At 51.5% G+C, this 19,802-nt stretch overlaps 1 protein-coding gene across 1 annotated transcript in view; it reads right to left on the bottom strand.

Moving 5' to 3' along the window:
- The window catches only part of SPTB (spectrin beta, erythrocytic), a 130,725-nt gene that overhangs the window by 38,761 nt on the left and 72,162 nt on the right, over positions 1-19,802 (bottom strand). The window contains exons 3-15 of the mRNA XM_025295355.3: positions 15,554-15,705; positions 13,945-14,118; positions 12,952-13,043; positions 12,427-12,507; positions 11,991-12,106; positions 11,498-11,610; positions 10,318-10,505; positions 8,511-8,628; positions 7,281-7,439; positions 5,983-6,285; positions 4,809-4,959; positions 3,374-4,244; positions 2,205-2,342 (exon numbers count right to left, since the gene is read on the bottom strand). Of these exons, the coding sequence (XP_025151140.2) occupies positions 2,205-2,342; positions 3,374-4,244; positions 4,809-4,959; positions 5,983-6,285; positions 7,281-7,439; positions 8,511-8,628; positions 10,318-10,505; positions 11,498-11,610; positions 11,991-12,106; positions 12,427-12,507; positions 12,952-13,043; positions 13,945-14,118; positions 15,554-15,705 (2,656 nt within the window). The remainder of the gene's footprint in view (positions 1-2,204; positions 2,343-3,373; positions 4,245-4,808; positions 4,960-5,982; positions 6,286-7,280; positions 7,440-8,510; positions 8,629-10,317; positions 10,506-11,497; positions 11,611-11,990; positions 12,107-12,426; positions 12,508-12,951; positions 13,044-13,944; positions 14,119-15,553; positions 15,706-19,802) is intronic.

Raw genomic sequence — 19,802 nt, 5'->3', positions numbered from 1 at the left:
AACCCCTGCTTGCTGCAACTAGAGAGTAGATCCCACTCACTGAAACTACAGAAAGCCTGCATGCAGCAATGAAGACCCAGCGCAGCCAAAAATAAACGAATAAACAATTTTTAAAAATCTTTAAAAGGAAGCAAGAAAATGGGATTGAGGCAGAGGAACTGGATGGGAAGGAGGAGATGATACTGTGAATGGGGTGGTCAGTGTAAACTGCACCAAGAAGAGGACATGTGACCTGAGGTCTGAGTAACGTGTGGGAGTGAGGATACCTGCGAAAAGAACATTCCCAACAGAGGGAGCCTCAGACAATAAAATCTTGGCGCTCAGAGTTGTGGACGCTATATACGATGCTGTGGACACTATATAAGATACCGTGGGCATTGTATAAGATACTGTGGCCACTATAAGATACTGCTCTTTATTCACTTACAGTCTAGTAGAAAAGTTCTTAAAAGATGAAAGTAATTATAATAAAAGGTAGAGTGTGAAACTCTAAATCAGTCAAGGAAAGATACTTTTTCATCCTGGAAACTGTGAAGGAGAAAAACCTGTACTGGCCTGAAAATATGCACAGTTTAGACCATATTGTTGGAGGAGGATGGACCCTGTAGAGAGAACGGCACCCACATGGAAGCAGGACCGTGGGAGCAGGTGAAGGAGGACAGTTGTCTTTAGAAACAGTCGAAGAGCTATCACGTGGAAGAAGAATTGGAGTAAGTTTCAATATCTCTAACAGGCAAAGCCAGAACCGATATATACAAATTTCAAGGAGGCAGATTTCCACTCACGATGAAAGCTGACTTTTTTTTTTTTTTTTTTTTTTAGTTCTACCAGTTTATTGCTACCAACCCGTGACCCTCCACCCTCGTGCACACATGCTCAGTCATGTAACCCCATGGACTGCAGCCAGCCAGGCTCCTCTGTCCATGGACTTTTCCAGGCAAGAATACTGGAGTGGGTTGCCATTTCCTTCTCCGAAAGCCAACTTTTTAACAAAAGGGACTGACCCCAAGTGGGGTGGGCTACATGGGAAGGAAGCGTTTGTGCAGGATGCGGGCTGCCTGGGAAATGTGGCTCGGGAAGCTTCCAATTCTCAGATGTAATGGAAACCCATCTTACCTTTTCAGGCCTCTAAGGATGGCAAGTACCTTGGTGTATTCCACTTAGGACAGTGCATGGATTAGGGGTCTGTAACAGCATTCTCTGACTATAGCTCCTCAAAGCAGCAGATTACTGGCTGACAAGTTCCTCCTGTCTGTCTCACATACGCGCGTGTGTGCGTGCACGCACACACACACACACACACACACACACGCATCACTGTTACCGCCAAGCCTAAAGAAGAACTGGAGGTATCCCCCTCCTTGGCATAAACCTCAGCTGGCAGAGGACCCTCCTGAACTACAGCCCCCTTCTTTGGATGCTGAGACAATCTGGTGGCTCCCAAGTATCAGGAGGTTACCCCTTGCCTCCTCTTAAGCACCCTGTGCTGCTCCTTTTCTTTACAGCCAAGTCTTCCCTAACCCCACCTCTCGGGTTGCCTCAGGCAGAGCAGGGCTCAGGCACAAGTGTGGGGTAATGGGTTGGGGCAGTGGTGAGGCAGTGAGCATGGAGCTGTGCATGTAAAGCCCAGGGCATCGAACGGAACACAGGTGCATGTGCTGTCCTGGTGTGGCAATTACATCCTAAGCAGTCCCTCTCCAAAGGCTCCTTAGGGCCTGTTTTTCCTTCTGGCCATGACGTGTGCTCAAGGCTTCTTGCTAATTCTCCTCTTCATTCAAGCTAGTCTCATTATCAATGCCGCATTTTGGCATAAGCAGGAGCTTTCTTTTATGGACAGTACTTAAGAGCTCTCAGAAAACAATCTTCCCTGCCTAAGAACCTGCGGGGAAATGTGGCCTAAGAACCACATGGCCTGATTCTAACTGTGGAGGCACTCAGGGCATTCCTCCATTGCTCAGCACACACCCACTCCAGGCACAGCACTGCAGCTCTGTGAACACATCTCTCTCCCTGGGCTGGTCACCACCCAGGTCCCTCCTCCCTGAGGCTATAGCTCCAGGGTCAGAAGGAGACCATGGCAGATGGAGGCAGGAACTCTGAGGGTACAAACCTGGCACGCATAGCAGGCCTCCTGACTTCCGGGGCACACCCCACAGATGTGCCAGAAAAGAAGCCCCCATCTCCAAGCCCTCCCCACATCGCACCTGGTGTTCAGGCGGTCCTGGTACTTCTTCACTTCCGCACTGCGTGGGTGGTTACTCTCTACCAGGCTGTTGGCAGCAAGGTTCACGCCATCAATCTGAGTCATCAACGTCTTCATCTCCTGGTCCAGGATGTCAAACCTGATGTGGACAGAGAAAATGAGGATTGCTAAGGCAGCGGCGGCTTTTGCTTTCTGCCACGCTCTTGCTTTCTCCTTCCACCTCCTTCCACCAGGTAAGAGGGGAGAAAGGAGAAAGGTGTGCTGACACTCCCTCTTTTCTGGTTCATGGGTCCAGTTTCATGGTTTAGCATTTCCTGGATGAGGCTAGGAGAGACTGGTTACTTATACAGGCCAGTGCCTCAACAGAGATGGAGGAAAAATGAGGTGTGGGCGGTGTTGATGGCCACAGAAAGCACCTGCCACACCTCCACTGGCCCAGCTGCTGCTCATGAACACGGTTCCACTGCTTCCACCTGAAGGTTACCTCCCCAGTCAGGTGCTCTGTCCCTGGGGAGGAGAAGGGTGCGCTGCTGAGGCTGTGGGCATCCTGTGTTATGAAAGCTGACCCCTCTGATATAAGAGCCCAGGTCCCTCCAGCATCAGCATGGGACCACTGGGACGGGATCAAGGAGTGGCCTCTTTCTCTCAGCTCCTTGGATTCTGTACTCAGGATGCTGGGGACAAGCCTTGCCATGCTGGAGTGCTGATGGAACTCAAATACTGCAAATGAGAGTGGCCTTGGACTGACGGTTTACAAACTGGTCTCTGAGGCCCCTGAGGGTTCATGTGGTTTAGGGACTGCCACCAAAAGACAGAGCTTATGGGCTCTAGCCTCTCACCTCCCCCTTAATCATGTCCCCTCCACTTTCCTCTGTGTCACATATCAGGGGTTCCATATACAATTCATTTGAACAAAGGCTGTTGTCACTGAAAAGTCATTGAACACTTGGACTAGAAAGAGCCCCTTTGGGAAAGGCCCCGGGGTGGGGGAGGCGGGGGTGAAGTACCCAAAGCCACAGAGCCAGATGAGAACTCGTGACTCCTGGTGCCTGGCCTCTGGGACAAAGGGCATCCACAGCCTCTCAGAGAGGGCCTTGCTGATCTGCAGGCTGTTTGGGGACTAGAAGTGCAGACTGTAGCGGGTGGTGAGAGGGGAGGGCCAGCTCTGACCTGTGCTGCACGACCTCCAGGTCCTCCAGCGTGTCCGGTTTCTCCATCTGGGCCAGCCACTTCCCCTTCTCGCCCATCCACAGCTCACAGGCGTCTGTCTCCCCAAACACCGTGTACAGGTCCAGGGCATCCTGCAGCCTCTGCTGCTGCATGTCCGCCTGGGCCACCACCTGCTGGTAGAGATCCCGGAGTGCCTGCAGCCGGTTGGTCACGTCTGGGGAATCCTGGAACCCTTGGGGGAAGGCCTGTGCCTGCTGTTCCAGGTGCTCCATCACTCCGCGGCTCTCCTCCAGCTCCTCCAGGAAGTCCTTGTGCTTTTTCCCCAGGGCCCGTGTGGCCCCTTCATCCTGCCCCACGTCTTCCCCTGAGAGCAGCCGGTGGGCATCCTGTAGCCAGGCCTTCAGATCATCTGCATCGCCCTGGAACTGGAAGAAGTTCTCAGTGTCCTGGAGGTTTTTCTTGCAAAAGGCAGCCAGGTCCTTCAGCTCGTTCCACTGGTCAGACACCTTCTTGATCCGGACCTCAATCTGCTCATGCCCAAACTGCTTGCGTGCCACCATGCCCTCAGCCTCCCGGAAGATCTGGTCCAGGTGGGCATCCAGCCCGCGCAGCTCATCCTCAAAGGCTTTGTGCTTACGCTGCAGGATGAGCACGCTGGTCAGGTCCTTGCCATAGTCCAGGGAGGAGTAAATCTGCTCCTTCTCCTTGATCCAGCTCTCGGCCTCATCCATCTCCCAGAAGAACTTACAGAGCCGCTTGGACTGCTCCAGCTGGGCCTTGCGCCCAGCTGCCGTGTTGCTCAGCTCCTCAAAGCACTGTTCCAGGTGGCTGACACGATCCCGGATGACCTGGGGGTCACAAGGCTGGTACCCTGGATGGCATGGGAAGAGGAAGGACAAAGGGGACAAGGGCTTCATCATCTCTGGGCAAGCTTCAGATCTAGAACCACACCACCTAGAACCTGCCATCTCACTGGGGCTTTGGGATTGGATGCAGGGGGTCTCAGTTGCTCAGAGGATAGGCTTTTAATTGGTTCTTTATAATGAGTTTCCACTAAAACTCCAGGAATAAGAGAGGTTAAAAGTTGGATCAGCTCTCAGCAGAAATGCAAAATGTGAAATTATTTTTAAAAAGACCCAGGCATTAATTTCTAGATGATTCTTCCGAGAGGCAGCAGGGATCACCTATTTAAGACCTGAGCTAGCTGAAAGGATGAAAGACGAAGGATGCCTAAGTTGGTGCTTACACACCTTTCTGATAATAGATGACTGAAGCAGTCACCTGCTCTCTGGAGAATTTTGCTCTCCCTCAAACTTCTTTCTGGTACCACGTGTTGGTGAAAGAGGCAGAATTCTACAGCTAGATTTATCCACCCTGGGGTGCTGGAGTGCTGGGCCAGAGGCCTCAACAGAAAAACCTCAACCCGCAGCCTTACCTGGCCCCTCAGTGAACTGCAGGGTGGCCGCGGTGATGGCCTTCACTTTGTCCCCTTGGATGGCAATGTCAGCCTCCATCAGCTTGTGTTTCTGTAGCAAGTCCTCGACCTCCAACAAGTGCTTCCCAAACTCAGCAGACAAGAGGTGAGCCTGGCGAAGAGGACAGACAGGGCAGAGGGAGTAAGGAGAGGTGAAGAGACCCACATGCTGGGAGAATAACCTTCCTAAGTGAGGGTCCATGACACTGGGGACCAGGATGTCAGATGCAGCTGGAAAATGCAGCTGCTCCATGGGAAAGAGGCTACAGAGCGGGAGTTCCCACTGGGGGTGCCCATCAGAATCATCCAGGGAGCATCTTTCAAGAGTTCAAGTCCTCTATTCAGTCTGCCCATGTGTGCCCCAGGGGTAGGACCTGGGTGTACGTATTTTAAGAAAGTTCCACGGGGGACTTTCCTCATGGTCCAGAGGTTAAGACTTCACCTTCCATGCAGGGGATATTGGTTTGTTCCCTGGTCGGGGAGCTAAGATCCTACGTGCCTCAGGACCAAAAAACCAGAACATAAAACTAAGCGACACTGCAACAAATTCAATACAGACTTTAAAAATGGCCTATATCTTCAGGATGGGGAACACATGTACACCCAAGGTGATTCATGTGAATGTATGGCAAAAACCACCACAATATTGTAAAGTAATTAGCCTCCAATTAAAATAAAAATAAAGAAAAAAAAAGATAAAAAAAATGGCGTATATCAGAGAAATCTTAAAAAAAAAAAAAGCCGCAGTCAGTCTGCTGTGAGTCTTCAGTTGAGAGCCGCTATGACAGAGGGAGAGGAGACTCAGACTTCCCAGTGGCCTGGATGCCAAGGTCTGGATGCCAACTAGAGTCAGATCGTGATTACTCAGAGCCCGATTCTCCAGGCTCCTGAGGGAGGTCTGTCTCGTCCAGGGCCTGCAGGCCGGCACCTGTGTAACTATGAACCCCAGATTTCTTGATCACTGGGGATATAGCAGACTGGAGCAGAGCGAGCCAAGCTGTTGAGAGACAGATGCCATCAGACACTCTGCTGCCTTAGATGCTCTGCTCTGACTCGGCTGTGGGGCTGGGAGGCGCCTACAGAAGCACAGCTCGCTGAAGCCCCATGTGGAGGGGGCAGGGGTGCCCAGGCCCACCTTGATCCCGTCCATCCAGTCAATGCTGTGCAGCATGTCCTGGAAGAGCTTCTGCAGGTCCAGCGTCTTCTCCAGCCTCTGGCGCCGGGCCCGCAGCAGCTCCTGCAGGTAGTCCCACAGGCGCAGGATGTTGTCCTTGCGGGCCGTGATGCGCTTCTGGTCATGGTAGTTCTCCTGCTCCAGCTCCTGGGCCAAGTCCTCCAGGGCCCGCACCCGCTCCTCGTAGGCGGCCGTGTCTGTCTCGATGGCCTCGTGCTTCTTCTTGGCAGCCTCCACTGCAGCCAGGTCGTACCCGAAGTTATCCTGTCCCCCAGGGAGAAAAACAGGCAGTTTGGTTAGGGTCCCCTTGGTTGGTCCCCAAGCGCAGAGAAATGGCAGGTCTTTTAGGAGCAACTTCTGCAGGAGAAAGCCCTTCTGCCATCTTTTTCAGCCTACCTTATCAGAGACAAGTTCCAAAGACTAAATGTCTCACGAGAACCTTGGCAAAAAGCTCATGATTTTACTCACTGGGCCATCCGTGTGATGACTATCACTAACAGAGCTCTTTCCCACCTGCTGGCACTCACCACCCTGCCTGGAGAGGACCTGTTCTGGGCAGGAAGGGGCTTCTTACTGGAAACCCTGCAGCTGCACACAGAGGGCTTGCCCTGTGCTCTCTGGGGTGCCTGCACACTCTCCAGTTCTTTCAGAATGCTTGCTTCCCCCTTCTAGATGGAATTTAATTTGATGCCAAGATCCAGGTGGGAAGGGACAGATGCTCTCATGGAGAATCAGTCCTGGGGTCAGTTTTTAGCTAGGGAATGTGACACAGTCCTGAAGGCCAGAGTCCAAGGGGCATGTCTGACACCCACAAAGTACACAGCTTCCATTGCATCCCCAGAGGACCCCTGAAATGTTGACTTGAACTCTGGCTCTGGGTGATGCTCCTGGCTCATGGGGGATAACTTTTGGGGCCATTTTTGTATTGTGTGGCTCTTGCCTAAAGTGAGACTTAATAGGGAATTCCCTGGAGGTCCAGTGGATAAGACTCCATGCTTCTAATGCAGGGGGTCCAGGTGCGATCCCTGGAGGGGAACTAAGATCCCACATGCTGCAACTAAGCCCGTACACTGCAATGAAGACCCAGTGCAGCCAAAAAATAAATAATTAAAAAGTGAGACTTAGTCGATCTGGGAGAGTTCCTTTTCGGATGTCAATCCTGACCCACCCAATCACAGGGAGCAGGGCTGCAAGGCCTGTGGAGAGGCTTATCCCACTCTGCCCGCCCCACCATCTGCACCCCAAGTGCACCCCGCTACCTGGGCCACGAGGCGCTGGTTTTCGTTGAGCCACGTCTCTCTCATGGCAGCTTTTCTGTCAAAGCGCCGGGCCAGCTGCTCCAGCTTCTCCTGCCTGATGAGCTCATCCCTCAGGGCCAGCTCCCGCCGGTACTCAGCTTCCTCCAAGCTTTCCCAGGCCTGTGCGGGGGGGCAGATGAGAGCTCTTGGGATTTGGGGGTCCCATCTCGACTCTTTCACCAGTACTGAGTGATTTGAGGAATCTAGACAGAACCTAGCCTTCCGGTTTTCCTGTTTAAGCCAACTGAAGATTCAGGGAGCACTGATCATGACCTCCCAGTCCCCTCTTCCCCTAAACTGGCCTTCCCGTAAGTCGGTGTTGATTTCATATAGTGTTATTGCCTCTGTGGGTGCTCAGTAAATTCCTATTGAGTAAATGGCCACCCCCATTCCACTGGAATTTCCAGGTGGTGGTAGGCCTCCAAATCTCCAAAGTGTCACAAGGCATTCACCTTCATTAAAAATAGTTGATATTCCCTAAAAGCTCTCCAGGTTCTATAGAGAATAGGCTATAAACTGGACTCTGGGCATCTGAAGAGGGGACTGCACAGGTGGACAGTGGGTATAGCCTGACCTCTCAGTGCCAGGCTTGGATAGTACCCTCAACAGCCAGCTGGTCATTATTAACAGCACAGAGAGTGGCTTGGCTTAACCCTGCCCAGGAACTATTCCCTACGCCCGCATTAGGAGAAGCTCAGTTAACCCACTGGCAAGCCTGCTGAATCCCTATTCTCATGGCATTTGAGCTGGAACTGTGTAGCAACTGCCTGTTTTTATTTTTTTTTAATTGAAGTATAGTTGACTCACAGTATCGTATTAGTTTCAGGGGTATAGCATAGTGATTCAATATTTTTATAGATTATACTCCATATAAAGTTACCACAAAATATGGGCTATATTCCTTATACTGTACATTAAATCCTTGTATCTTATTTATTTGATAGGTAGCAGTTTGTACCTCTTCATCCCTGTCTCCTATCTTGCCCCTCTCCCCACCCCTGAATGGAAGGATGGTGGGCAGAGTCTGACCTCTCAGAGATAGGCTCAGACAGCACCCTCAATAGCCAGCTGTGTCATTAACAATAGCACAGAGAGTGGCTTGACTTAACGCTTTCCAGGGACCATTCCCTGTGCTTCTATCAGGAGCTGAATCAACCCACTAGCAACGTGAAAGGGAAAACGCTGCTGTACCCGGTTGATGTCGGACACCAGTTTCCCATCGTGGGGCGTGTACACTTTCTGATTGTTGGCTCTCATCCGGGACTGGATGGTAAAAAGTAGGACTTCCAGATTCCCCTTCTCCTGAAACCTGTGGAAAAAACAGAGGTTGGGTGATAAGTGTTGAGACTCCCACAGCCAATGTTTCTTTCTTAAGTAAACATGGAACCCTGGCATCTTGGAGCTTGGATAGCAAAGCATATTTCTTTTTAAAAAGTAAAAAGAAACCCAACATTGTAAATCAACTATACTTCAGTAAAATTTTTAAAAAGTAAAAAAGGATAGAGGATCTATATGTTTTACCTGTTACAACATTAGTCTATCATACTCACCACCTGAGACCTAATAGGGGTTGAGTCTTTGCAACATAAATCAAAGAAAACACAACTACTTCAGTGTTTGCTTATCATTTGTTTCCATGGGGGAATGGCTAAGTGTTCTGGAAATTCCTGTAGGTATCAAGTTTTACCAATCAATACAAAGAAATTCTTCCCTGTTCTACAAATGCTAAAGGCTCCCCACTAGCTCTTTACTCAGTTTTTTATGGAGTGAGTCAATAAGCCTTTGAAGCAGCATTATCCATGTAAGAACATATTGCACAGAAAGCAACTTTCACCTGAGTACTAATGAGTTGGCTGTCCTGACAACTGTCCAAAAGTCCAGATGCTTCTGAAGGGGGCGGAAAGGCTGGGCTCGGGGAGGATCTCAGGGGGAGGGGATGATGGCAGCAGGATGGATGTCTAGAACCCAATGTCCAGATGAGCTCCAGGTAACTGAGTATTTTCCCATTTCTGCACGTGGCCAAGTATCTACCCACTCTTCCCTCCTCCGTGTGGCAGCCGCAGATCAGCTGGTAAGCAAGGTTCCCAGGCAGCCCGAGGCCAGCCCATATACCTGCTGCTCATGGGCACGTCAAGGAGGCTGTGACCTCGAGCACTGTCTTATGCAGCCAAGAGCTACCACCCCTGTGTGCAGTGCCTGGTAGACTCACGGGAGGTATTACCTGGATTGGATTTAGGACTTTAAACATGGTTAGTGTCAGGCCAGAAATCAGATATTCATTTATAGTACATTCTAGACTTTGCATCTGGCCTTTCCCTGTTTGCGAGTCATGAATGAACGAGCAGGGGAAGAATAAAGCACAGGTACCACCGATGAGCTAGAAATCTGTTTCAGGGGAGCTGGACAAGCTGAGGGCAGGCGAGCTAGAATGCCGTGTATGTACGTGTGCGTGTGTGTGCACACGTGTGGCTGTATTTGCATGTGCATATGTGCACGCAGGCCCTGCACACACTGCAGTGGAGCAGAGTCCCAAGAGGCAGGCTAAGTGCTCTGCTGATGGATGAGCAGTGACAGACGGGAGAGAAGAAGAAGGATGTGTTTGATGATCAAGGAGGCCGCACGTGGCGAGCTCTGGGGCTGCAGATGCAGAGGTCGTTACTAGAGAACAAACCCACAGCTCGGTGTGCAGGAAAGAGGAAGTCTCCAGCACAGGTTCTTTGAAGAGATTCTGAAGCCTGAGATTTCACTCCTGCTCCCCACTCAGGGATCTGGATCTGAGAAAGTACTTCCCTTGGCTGAGTCAGGGGTTACCCAATGCCCATTTCCTGCAGGCTGACAGCTTGGGAGCAGGGAGACAAGACAGGATGAAGCAGGTGACAGACAGGCAGCTCCCTGAGGTCCAAGATATGCCTCTCAGATCCCTTCTCCAGGCCCTCTCACCTTTGGGAGGTGGTTTCTCAGCAGTTGATGCCCACCCTCCCAGGTGCCCAGCCCTTACTTGGGTGGCTTCTCGACGGTGCGGTAGGTGCTGAAGGCCTGCAGCTGCTGCTGGACACCGGCCAGGGAGTTGGCAAACTTGCGGCTGTTCAGGACAGTGATGGTCTGCTCGATCCAGGTAAGCAGGTCCGAGGCCAGCCCACTGTACTTCTCAATCATCTTCTCAGTCTCAATGGCGTGGTCGATTACCTAGGGAATCACTTTGTGACTCATCCTCATGAGAAGAGTGAGGACATCAGTGAAGATGCCAACAGGGACCACAGTTGAGGTGGTCCTCCTCCTCACAAGCCCTAGAGTGTTTATGTTGGCTTTGTCCCCAGAACCTAAGACCACTGCTGAGCAGAGGACTGGATAGGTGGTGCAGGAGGGACCCAGCTGTGTCTGGGATCAGGAACAGCTCCCTGCCCTCTGTCACCCTGTAAAAGACTGGAAAGCCCACTGTCCCAGGACATCAGTCACCAGAGGAGCCAAAGTCCTGTTTATTTAAAAATGGGTATTAAGGATTGAGGTCATTGGAAACGACCCTGATGCTGGGAAAGATTGAGGGCATGAGGAGAAGGAGGCAACAGAGGACGAGATGGTTGGATGGCATCACTGACTCAATGGACAGGAGTTTGAGCAAGCTCTAGGAGATGGTGAGGGACAGAGGAGGCCTGGCATGCTGCAGTCCATGGGGTTGCAGAGTTGGGTGTGACTGAGCGACTGAACAACAAGGATGGAAGGCTTCCAGGCATTGCCTTTGCTCAACACCAGTGCACAAAGATGAATGAGAAATGGTTCCTACCCTGGAGGACCTAAGGACCCAGCGTGAGGGTCTGTAGAATGGGGTGGCTCTTGGGTAGGTTATGGAAGCCTGAGAGATCTGACACCACAATAGACTAATAAGTAAAAGCCTGTTTTGCTCCTGAGGGAATGTTCATGAGACATAGGTCTGCAGGAGGAAGGTGGATTCGGATCTATGACCTTGTTGAGGACAGATCATCAACCTGCGCTGGAATTCAGCTTGGGAGCCATCAATGTGGCAATGCTTGGCTTCAGAGGAGGCTGGTGGGAGTGATATGAGCCCTTTCCTATGACTGGGGTCCAGACATAAAGCTCTTAGGCGAGAAAGGGAGTGTCTGTCAAGGCCTGCACACAGAGAGCAGGGACCCAGAGGCCCTGGTTTCACAGCAGCTCCGTACCTTACCGACTCGCTTGCCCTCCACCGCCAGCACCTTCATCTTGGAAAAGTAGTGGTAAAACGCCACCACGTAGGTAATGATGGATTTCTCATCGGGGTTTTCTGTGAAGACATCTGCAAGGGGAAAGTGTGGGCTCTCAGGACCAGTTAGAAGCTGGAAATGTCAGGCTCAAGGGGTTCATCTCCCTGTGTCTCCAGCACAAAGTTCAACTACACGTACAGAGTGACAGGTGAGAGTGGAAGAGGAATGGGGCTGCAGTTTAAGTCAGAGGATGAAATCCATATTACAACCACAAAGCAAGGAAGAAGGGAAAAGGAGGGCAAGACTACAATGGCTCCCAAGCGGGCAGGGGAGGCATTGGAGCCAGTCTGGAGCTGAAGATCAGATGGAACAGAGCCCTGGTCCGGTCCCCAGGCCCACATTGTGCCCCCGGCTTGTCCAACACCGCCACACACCTCCAGGTGCCCTGCCCGTCTGGTGGGTGCCAGCTCACCTTCAGGGTCAAGGAGTGGGATGATGCCCAGCTGACGCTCGGCCACTTCGAAGGCGTGTTCCAGGTTGTGCCGGGCGTTAGAGTCCTTCAGCTTATCGAAGTCGATCAGGTCAGGCCTGGGGATGAAGCTAGACTGTTAGAGGGCAGGGGGCATGGTGTCCCCCACCAACAGGGCAAAGACCCTGGGCGGATGCAAGGAAGTGGCTGAGCCGGAGGAGTGAGAAGAGGACATGGGATGGAGGAGGGAGCTGTGAGCACCAGCGTGTGGGGAAGGAGGATTTAAGGGAGGCAGGATGCTGAGGATGAGAGGAGCAGGCACAGTGAGTTTAACGTTCCTGTGGAGCTCGGATAGTAACCTACATGCTACGTGCAAAGTATCCAAACCCCCTTCCCCACAAGGGTTCCCCGGCTCCCGCAGCCCGCTCCCCCTTCTTACCGGTGCTTGTGGATCAGGGCGTTAAAGGCCAGGCCATCCTTCCAGCTGGAGGTGAAGTTGGTGACATTGACATGGGGGTAGCTGCATCCAAGAGAAACATTAAGACCTAAGAAACAGATTCCTTTGTGGTCCCTACAAGTGTGTGAAGGAGAAGGGTGGACCTGACCCTTCTCGAACGGCTTCAACAAGACAGCAGCTGTTAAGTCCCACAGAGAGGCTCCCCCATCAGATGGGCCCAAGAGACACTCACCCCCACAGACCCCACATCTGACCCAGGCAATAGGGGATAGAATCCTGCATTCCGGGCCTCTAAGAATCAGGTCGGGATAGACTTTGCATTGAATATGCCCAAGCTGCTATAGCTCCGGGTAATGCGTGGTGGGGTGAAGAGGGCGGTGGGGCCGTGTCAGCGGCCGGCGCCCGTGGTGGGGTGAAGAGGGCGGTGGGGACATGTCAGCGGCTGGCGCCCGTGGTGGGGTGAAGAGGGCGGTGGGGCCGTGTCAGCGGCCGGCGCCCAGGCCATACCCTGCCGTCTTCATCTGACACCACAGCAGCAGTGCGTCCTTGGCCGAGCGCGTCTCACGGCCTTCTTGAGTTTGGACAACGATGTCCTGAATCTGGGGGCACGGGAACAAGAGAGGGGAGACTGAGATTTGCATCTGGCCCAGAGTTCTCCCTGGAAGAACCCCCTTCCTCTTTCCTCCTCAGGTTACCAGCCCTGCAGCCACACCACAGGCTGAGGCCTCGGGTCCCAGAGGCCTGCTACCCTGCTGTACTCCCCAGGTCAGAGGAGACGGCTCCCATCAGAAACTCAAAGGGGAGGCCAAGAATAAATGCACGTTGGCCTCATTCCTCCTCAGGAGGCACGACGCTGCGAGGGCCGTGGGATGGTATGACTGTTGGAAGGTGTCGCATTTGGATTAGCGGCTCCTCTTGCCTGTTCATCCTCCCTGGTTCTGCTGTTACTACCATTTCATCATACACACCCACAGTGAGTGAGACTGGACCCCCGAGACCACTTGCAGGAGATCCTCAGGATGGGAGTTGAGTGTTATTTTTCTTCTCCCGGCCCTTCCCTCCTCCAACTTGGGTTCTTTCTGCCCCAAACCAGCAGGTGGAAGACCCTGCTTTCCTTCCCTTGGGCTTCCTAAATTTCCTTACATAACAGACCTGGACTTTCAGGGTGGGAAAAGAAAAGCTCCTGACTGGAAAACACAGAAGCAGATTTTCTGCACTGTCTTTGCAAATTTTGAATCAAACTATTTAGAAAACCAAAGAGTTACCCATGTGGGGGAAGGGGGCAAAAGCGGATCTGGCGAAAGCAGCCAGATCTGAGTCCAGCTCCCAGTTTCTAGCTTCTCTCTCAAAAGACCACGACACTGACTGGGCTGCTTGCGCTCAGATTCAGCAAGTTGGTGATGCTCAGGATGGTCTCTCCTTCCTACAAGCACTGTCGCTGGGGACACGCATGTGGGCACTCACACTCATTCACCATCTTCTCAGGCCCCGGGGACCCACCTGGAAGCGCAGGATGATGGTCCAGATGAGGCCGAGGACTAGGCGGTGGTTGCCGTCCACGATATCGTGGGAGCCCATGTTCTCCAGGTGCACTCGCTGCTCCCTCAGGAACTGCAGGGCCTTGTCCACATTCTCCAGGCAGTGGATGCGCATCTTCCCCTTCGTGGGCTTTGGCTGAGGAACGCCATTGCCCCCGTGGGCAGGGAAGAACCTCACGGTCACGCCTGGACCAGCTCCTGTCATCAGCATCCACCCTCCATGCCAAACTGCACCTCCCAGCTCACTCCTCGACAACGTTTCAACCCCCCTACTTTCAGCAAAGTTCAGGGGTTCCCTCCCTTGAGCACCCAGAGCTCTGCAAGTGGGCTGTACAAGTACTGATCCTTGGTCTAAACAGAGCCTTGTGAGTGATAATAGACAACATTCAGATAAGTAACACAACAGGTAGTTAACTGAGCACCTACTATGCGCCAGGCACACTTCTAGAACCATTTACTGCTGATTGGCGATAAGAGTGGCTTTCAGTTTGGAGATTAAAATGGGTCCATCCTGCCATCTGACCTCCTCCCTCCTCACCCTTGAATGGCCCCAACCGAAGCTCAAGGGACCACCATTGCTGAGTAATTGCATCATCTGAAGGGTTCTTAGTGGTAAGTCTCTCTAGTGGGCCTTCAGTGAAGGGTAAGAGGCATTCTTTAACTTCAGCCTGGAGTTGAAAAGGCAACAGAAGGATGTGGAATCTTTCATTCAAACCCCAAGGGTCTTAGCCTACGTCTTCAGGTACAGGTATCATTTTACACGTGGGAGAAATGAGACAAAGAAGGTCCTGCCTGGTAGGTCCAAGGTCACAGTGGAAGTGACTGAACAAAACATGAGCCTTGACCTGGTTCTTCTGCAGAGGCAACATTGCTGCTGGGTGAGTTACAACTGAGAGGGCCTGAAATAAATCTCCACTTGTAAGAGTGATGAACACACAGGAAAATATCTTCCACTCTTTCCTCCTGGTTCCACAAAAGATGCAAATTCTCCAGTTGGGTAATGGGATCTGTCTTAGCCTTTGCAAGGAGGCTGAGGGTAAGCTCACTGCAGGCCAGACAAAGACAACCAGATCCCAAGAGAAGAAAGTCAAGGAGGTGGGAGTGGCCAGAAAAAAGCAAGAAATTCTGAGACATGTCAGCAAAATTAACTGAAGTTTTGATTGATATATTAGATGGAAAGTCATTGCATTTATGCTGGGACATACACGTGGGGCTAGTGGTAAAGAATCTGCCTGCCAATCCAAGGGACACAAGAGATGTGGGTTTGATCCCTGGGTTGGGAAGATCCCCCAGAGTAGGAAATGGCAACCCACTCCAGTATTCTTGCCTGGGAAATTCCATGGACAGAGGAGCCTGGCGGGCTACAGTCTTTAGGGCTGCAAAGAGGTGGACATGACTAAGTGACTAAGCACAGCACATGTTTAGATGAGTAAGTTCAGAGAACCAGTCAGTCATGTGGACACACTGCATCGTTACTATTGCAGGTTGCAAGAAGTGGAGAGGTCCCAGGCCGTGTCTTTCCTGCAGAGGGGACCCAGGACCAGCCACAGGGCCCAGGGGAGGGGCTTTACCAGCATCTCTCCGGAGAGCACCTCCAGCAGCTTGATGAGCATCCGCCCGTCCCGCAGGTCCTTGTAGAGGTCGGTGATGCGGCAGGACACGCGCGCCAGGTGCGAGTTTGCCCATTTCGTGAAGGTCTTCTTCTGAACAACTTCCCGCTCGTCTGGGTGGGGAGAAGAGCCTTGGGTGAGGTGTCTGAGATTGGCAGAGTCCATTTGCCATGTGATACGGGGCCAGAGCGTTTTCCACCTTAACCCAGAATTGCCCCATCCCTGGCAGAGGAGGTGGGTATATTTATTCCATCCCATCTATCCTATTCCCCTCTGGGGAGCATTGGTGACCAGAGAGCAGCCTTCTGTTAACTTCCAGCACTATGGTATCAAGGCGCCCCGAACCTAGTCACCTGCTTGCCTGTGCCCATCAGAATGCTCTGTACCCCTGGGTCAGCGAGCTCAGATTTCAACGTCAGGTTCACCTGTCCACTCACCCAATACTCCCTCTGTCTAGAAGGCTTTCTCTCTGGCCCTCTATCTCATCCCATCCCTTTCACCTAACTCCTAGTCATACTTTAAGAGTTAGCGGAAACAGTGCTTCTCCAGGAAGCTTTTGTGACCCCTAGGTTGGGTCTCACATGGTGTGCCCTGATCCCTACATCTGCATTGCTCATTTCTCTCTGCTCGTACTTGGATTTGTTGAAAGTCTGTCTTTCCTGCAAGATTGCAGGCTCCTTGAGTCCAGCAAAGTTGTCTGTCTTGTGCATCTCTATATCCCCAAAGCCTGGAGCCTGGCACACAGCAGGTCTCCAGAGCTGTACTGTAGCTGGCTGTGTGGAGGTTTATCCAGCTCCTACACCAGGTCTCCTGATACATAAAAGCAAAACACACTGCCTGCCCTCAAGGAGCTGCTGGTACGTAGAGGAGAAGGAAGAACATGGAGACAATGAGACCATGTGGAAAATGCAATCCACGTTGGGTGAAGGGTTGGGGCTTGGGCTGGAGGCTGTGCACTAAGTTCTCTTTCTTGCCTCCAGAATGGCAGGCAGGATTTTCCATCTTCAGACCTTGGAAGCTGACACCCTTGGCCTGAATGAGCCTCAGTCCAAACCAGGCTGCTGGCCCAGGCTTTGCCAGTTCAGGTGGGCTACCTCTTACTACTTCCATTAAAATAGTTACTGTAAAATAAATGCTGGTATCTGTTTGGTTAGGGCTGGGAAGCTTGATTGAGATGCTGGAGAGAAGACAGGGACTGGGACTTTAAAAAGAATGGAGGACAAGTTAAAAGAGAGAGAAGAGGAGCAGAAAAGATAGAAACAAGGAGAGCAGTTTAGTGAACAGCCTGTGGCAAACTGCTTCTGGGCATTGTGGCTGAGGGTTCCAGGTGGGAGCTGACCTGGCAGTATGGCTGGGCCATGGAGGGTCCCTGGGGAGAGTGTGCTTAGGTTGGTTACAGTCAGGGCAGACTCCAAGCAGTCCAGCCAGGAGGGAATGTCAGCGCCGTGAAAGCAGGATAAATGTCGGCTCAACTGAGCCCAAACCGTGGAAGGGCTGGCTTCTTCAATTATTAAATATCTGACTTAACAACAACAAGAGGAGCCCGGCCAGCATGGCCTCGAGGGGATACTCCTGGCGGTTCCTGAGGCTCACAGCATCCAGTTCCTTCCCACTTCGTGGCTATTTTGGTGTTAGCAACTCAGACCCTTTATTCGCTTATTCATTCATTCAGCAATTGCTCACTGTACAGTCATTAGGTGCCAGGCTCTGAGTGGAGGTGGGGCATTCAAGGACAGGAAAGAGTCCCCTCCTTGTCGCAGACAAACTTGATTATAAATATAATGAGTTCTGGAGTCATGTGTAAAGAATTCTCCGGAAGCCATCTAAATAAGACTTCTAAGAAGAGGAAAAATACTACAACTGACTACACAAATCCACCATAACAAATATAAAATTAAAATGTGGCTTATTCATTCTGGGCCTCTGGGCAAAGTTTCAAGGGGAAAAAAAACCCTTATTCTACTGGATCCTTCCCTGATTTCTAGGTTTGCTTCAGCAAAATGTAAGTAAACTTTTGATGATATATTGGAAGGAAAGCAATTGAATTTAAGCTGGAACATGTTTAGATTCAATAGAGCCAGCCTCAGCCCCATGCCACAATGCATTCCCTAGAGATCAGACCGGCTCTGTAAGAAGCTAACCTTTCTAGTCGGTTGTGGAGGGTTGGTCCAAGGGGCTGGAATTTTTGCCCTTTAGGAGGTAACTATCTCAAAAGGTCAAAGTCCTTTCTTTCCTTCATCTTTTCTTGTCTTTAAAAATCTAAAGAGTTCATTATGTGGGTGCTGAGATCTGTTTACTTGTGCTCAGCAAAGTGTAAGGAAGAGCTTCTAACTGGGACATGGAATTTGATTCTAGGCTGCCTGCCTGGTACATGGATCGGTACAGATGTAAATCACGCTTAGAGCTCTCCAGTTCTCAACAAATGACGTGTATGAGGCCTCTAAATGCTGGAGCTGCAGGTTTAGAGCTCAGGCAGGTAGCCTCCTGGCTGCCTTTTACATGAAGGCTGGGGTGCAATTGCCTAGGACACCGGACACCCTGAAACAGTCTGTACTGTTGAGATGGGGGAAATATTCCAAGAGGCTCACGACTGTTAAGGAGAGGCAGGCCCTGAGGTGGGGATGATTTCCATCAGCTCATAGCCCTGGCTGCTTCTCATCAACACGCTTCACGCTCACTCCCATCAGGTGCTCAGCAAAGCTGTCCGAGTGCAGGAGAGGGAGGCGAGTGGTGCAGAGCAAGCTGGGCTGGGAACCCTGGGGTGCGGACAGACCAGGGAGACAGCCAAGCATTGGGACCGCTGTCCCCAGGGGACCCAGGCCATCCTGCAGGGAACCACTGTGGAAAAGAGGCCTCAGCAAGGCCCTGCCATGGGCTAGGCCTTATTTCCGGGGCCCTAACTCTGCCGTTGTAGGGCAAGGGGCAACTACCAGCACGGCCTGACTTGAAACCACCAGAACCTCAGAAAATACTCGTCTCCACAACCATCAAGCTCAAGGCCTCTTCATTCCTGCCTGTTCCTCTCCCCTCCCTTCCTTGACTCTGGCCATCCTCCTCAGAAAATTCCCCTTCCTCTCTGATCAGTGAGCTAGAATCACTGTCTGGGTATTGTGACCAGCTGATCTTTTTTTTACATTCCCCTTCAAAGGTTTAGTTTGAGGTCAAATAAACCCAACACAACTCAAGTATTTACCCGCTAATCAGTTCATACATGGAAAGTGCTTAAAATGTACGTGGCACACAGAAAGTCTGCGTAAACGTGAACAATCATTGCTATCACTGACGTTACTACCATCACTGGCTGCAGGGCCCAGACGCTGAAAGAAGCAGGAGACAGGCTCACTCTCCCCAAAGGCCTCGCAATCTAGTTGAGGAAACAAGGCAAAGACCCACTGATAGTTTTATAGCCACCTAAGAGATAAAAGCGGAGAAGGCAATGGCACCCCACTCCAGTACTCTTGCCTGGAAAATCCCATGGATGGAGGAGCCTGGTGGGCTGCAGTCCATGGGGTCGCTAGGAGTCGGACACGACTGAGCGACTTCACTTTCACTTTTCACTTTCATGCATTGGAGAAGGAAATGGCAACCCACTCCAGTGTTCTTGCCTGGAGAATCCCAGGGATGGGGGAGCCTGGTGGGCTGCTGTCTATGGGGTCGCACAGAGTCAGACATGACTGAAGCTACTTAGCAGCAGCAGCAGCAAGAGATAAAAGACCCTGATGCTGGGAGGGATAGGGGGCAGGAGGAGAAGGGGACGACAGAGGATGAGATGACTGGATGGCATCACCAACTCGATGCACATGGGTTTAGGTGAACTCCGGGAGTTGGTGATGGACAGGGAGGCCTGGCGTGCTGCGGTTCATGGGGTCGCAAAGAGTCGGACACGACTGAGCGACTGAACTGAACTGAAGAGATAAAAGGCAGTTCATTTTAATAATACAAAAGCTGTCACAAGGTAATATTGGATTATTATCAGATAAGAAGCACACAGAATAAATGGTCAAGGATCAAAGTGGAGAGAGGTCATTTCTAACTGGATCATTTAAGAAGGGGCTTGTGAAGAAAACCATTTTGCACAGGCAGAGGAGGAAGGAGGGGACCCGTGACACGGGATACATAAAAGGGTGGTGCTTGTTCAAGAGTTGCTGACTAGCTACAGGTAACAAGAAAATATGTGGAAAACAGGTTTTAAATCAGATGTGGAAAGCCT

Source organism: Bubalus bubalis, chromosome 11 (genome assembly GCF_019923935.1).
Source record: "Bubalus bubalis isolate 160015118507 breed Murrah chromosome 11, NDDB_SH_1, whole genome shotgun sequence".
Taxonomy (NCBI): domain Eukaryota; kingdom Metazoa; phylum Chordata; class Mammalia; order Artiodactyla; family Bovidae; genus Bubalus; species Bubalus bubalis.
This window is presented reverse-complemented; position numbering and strand designations above follow the sequence as displayed.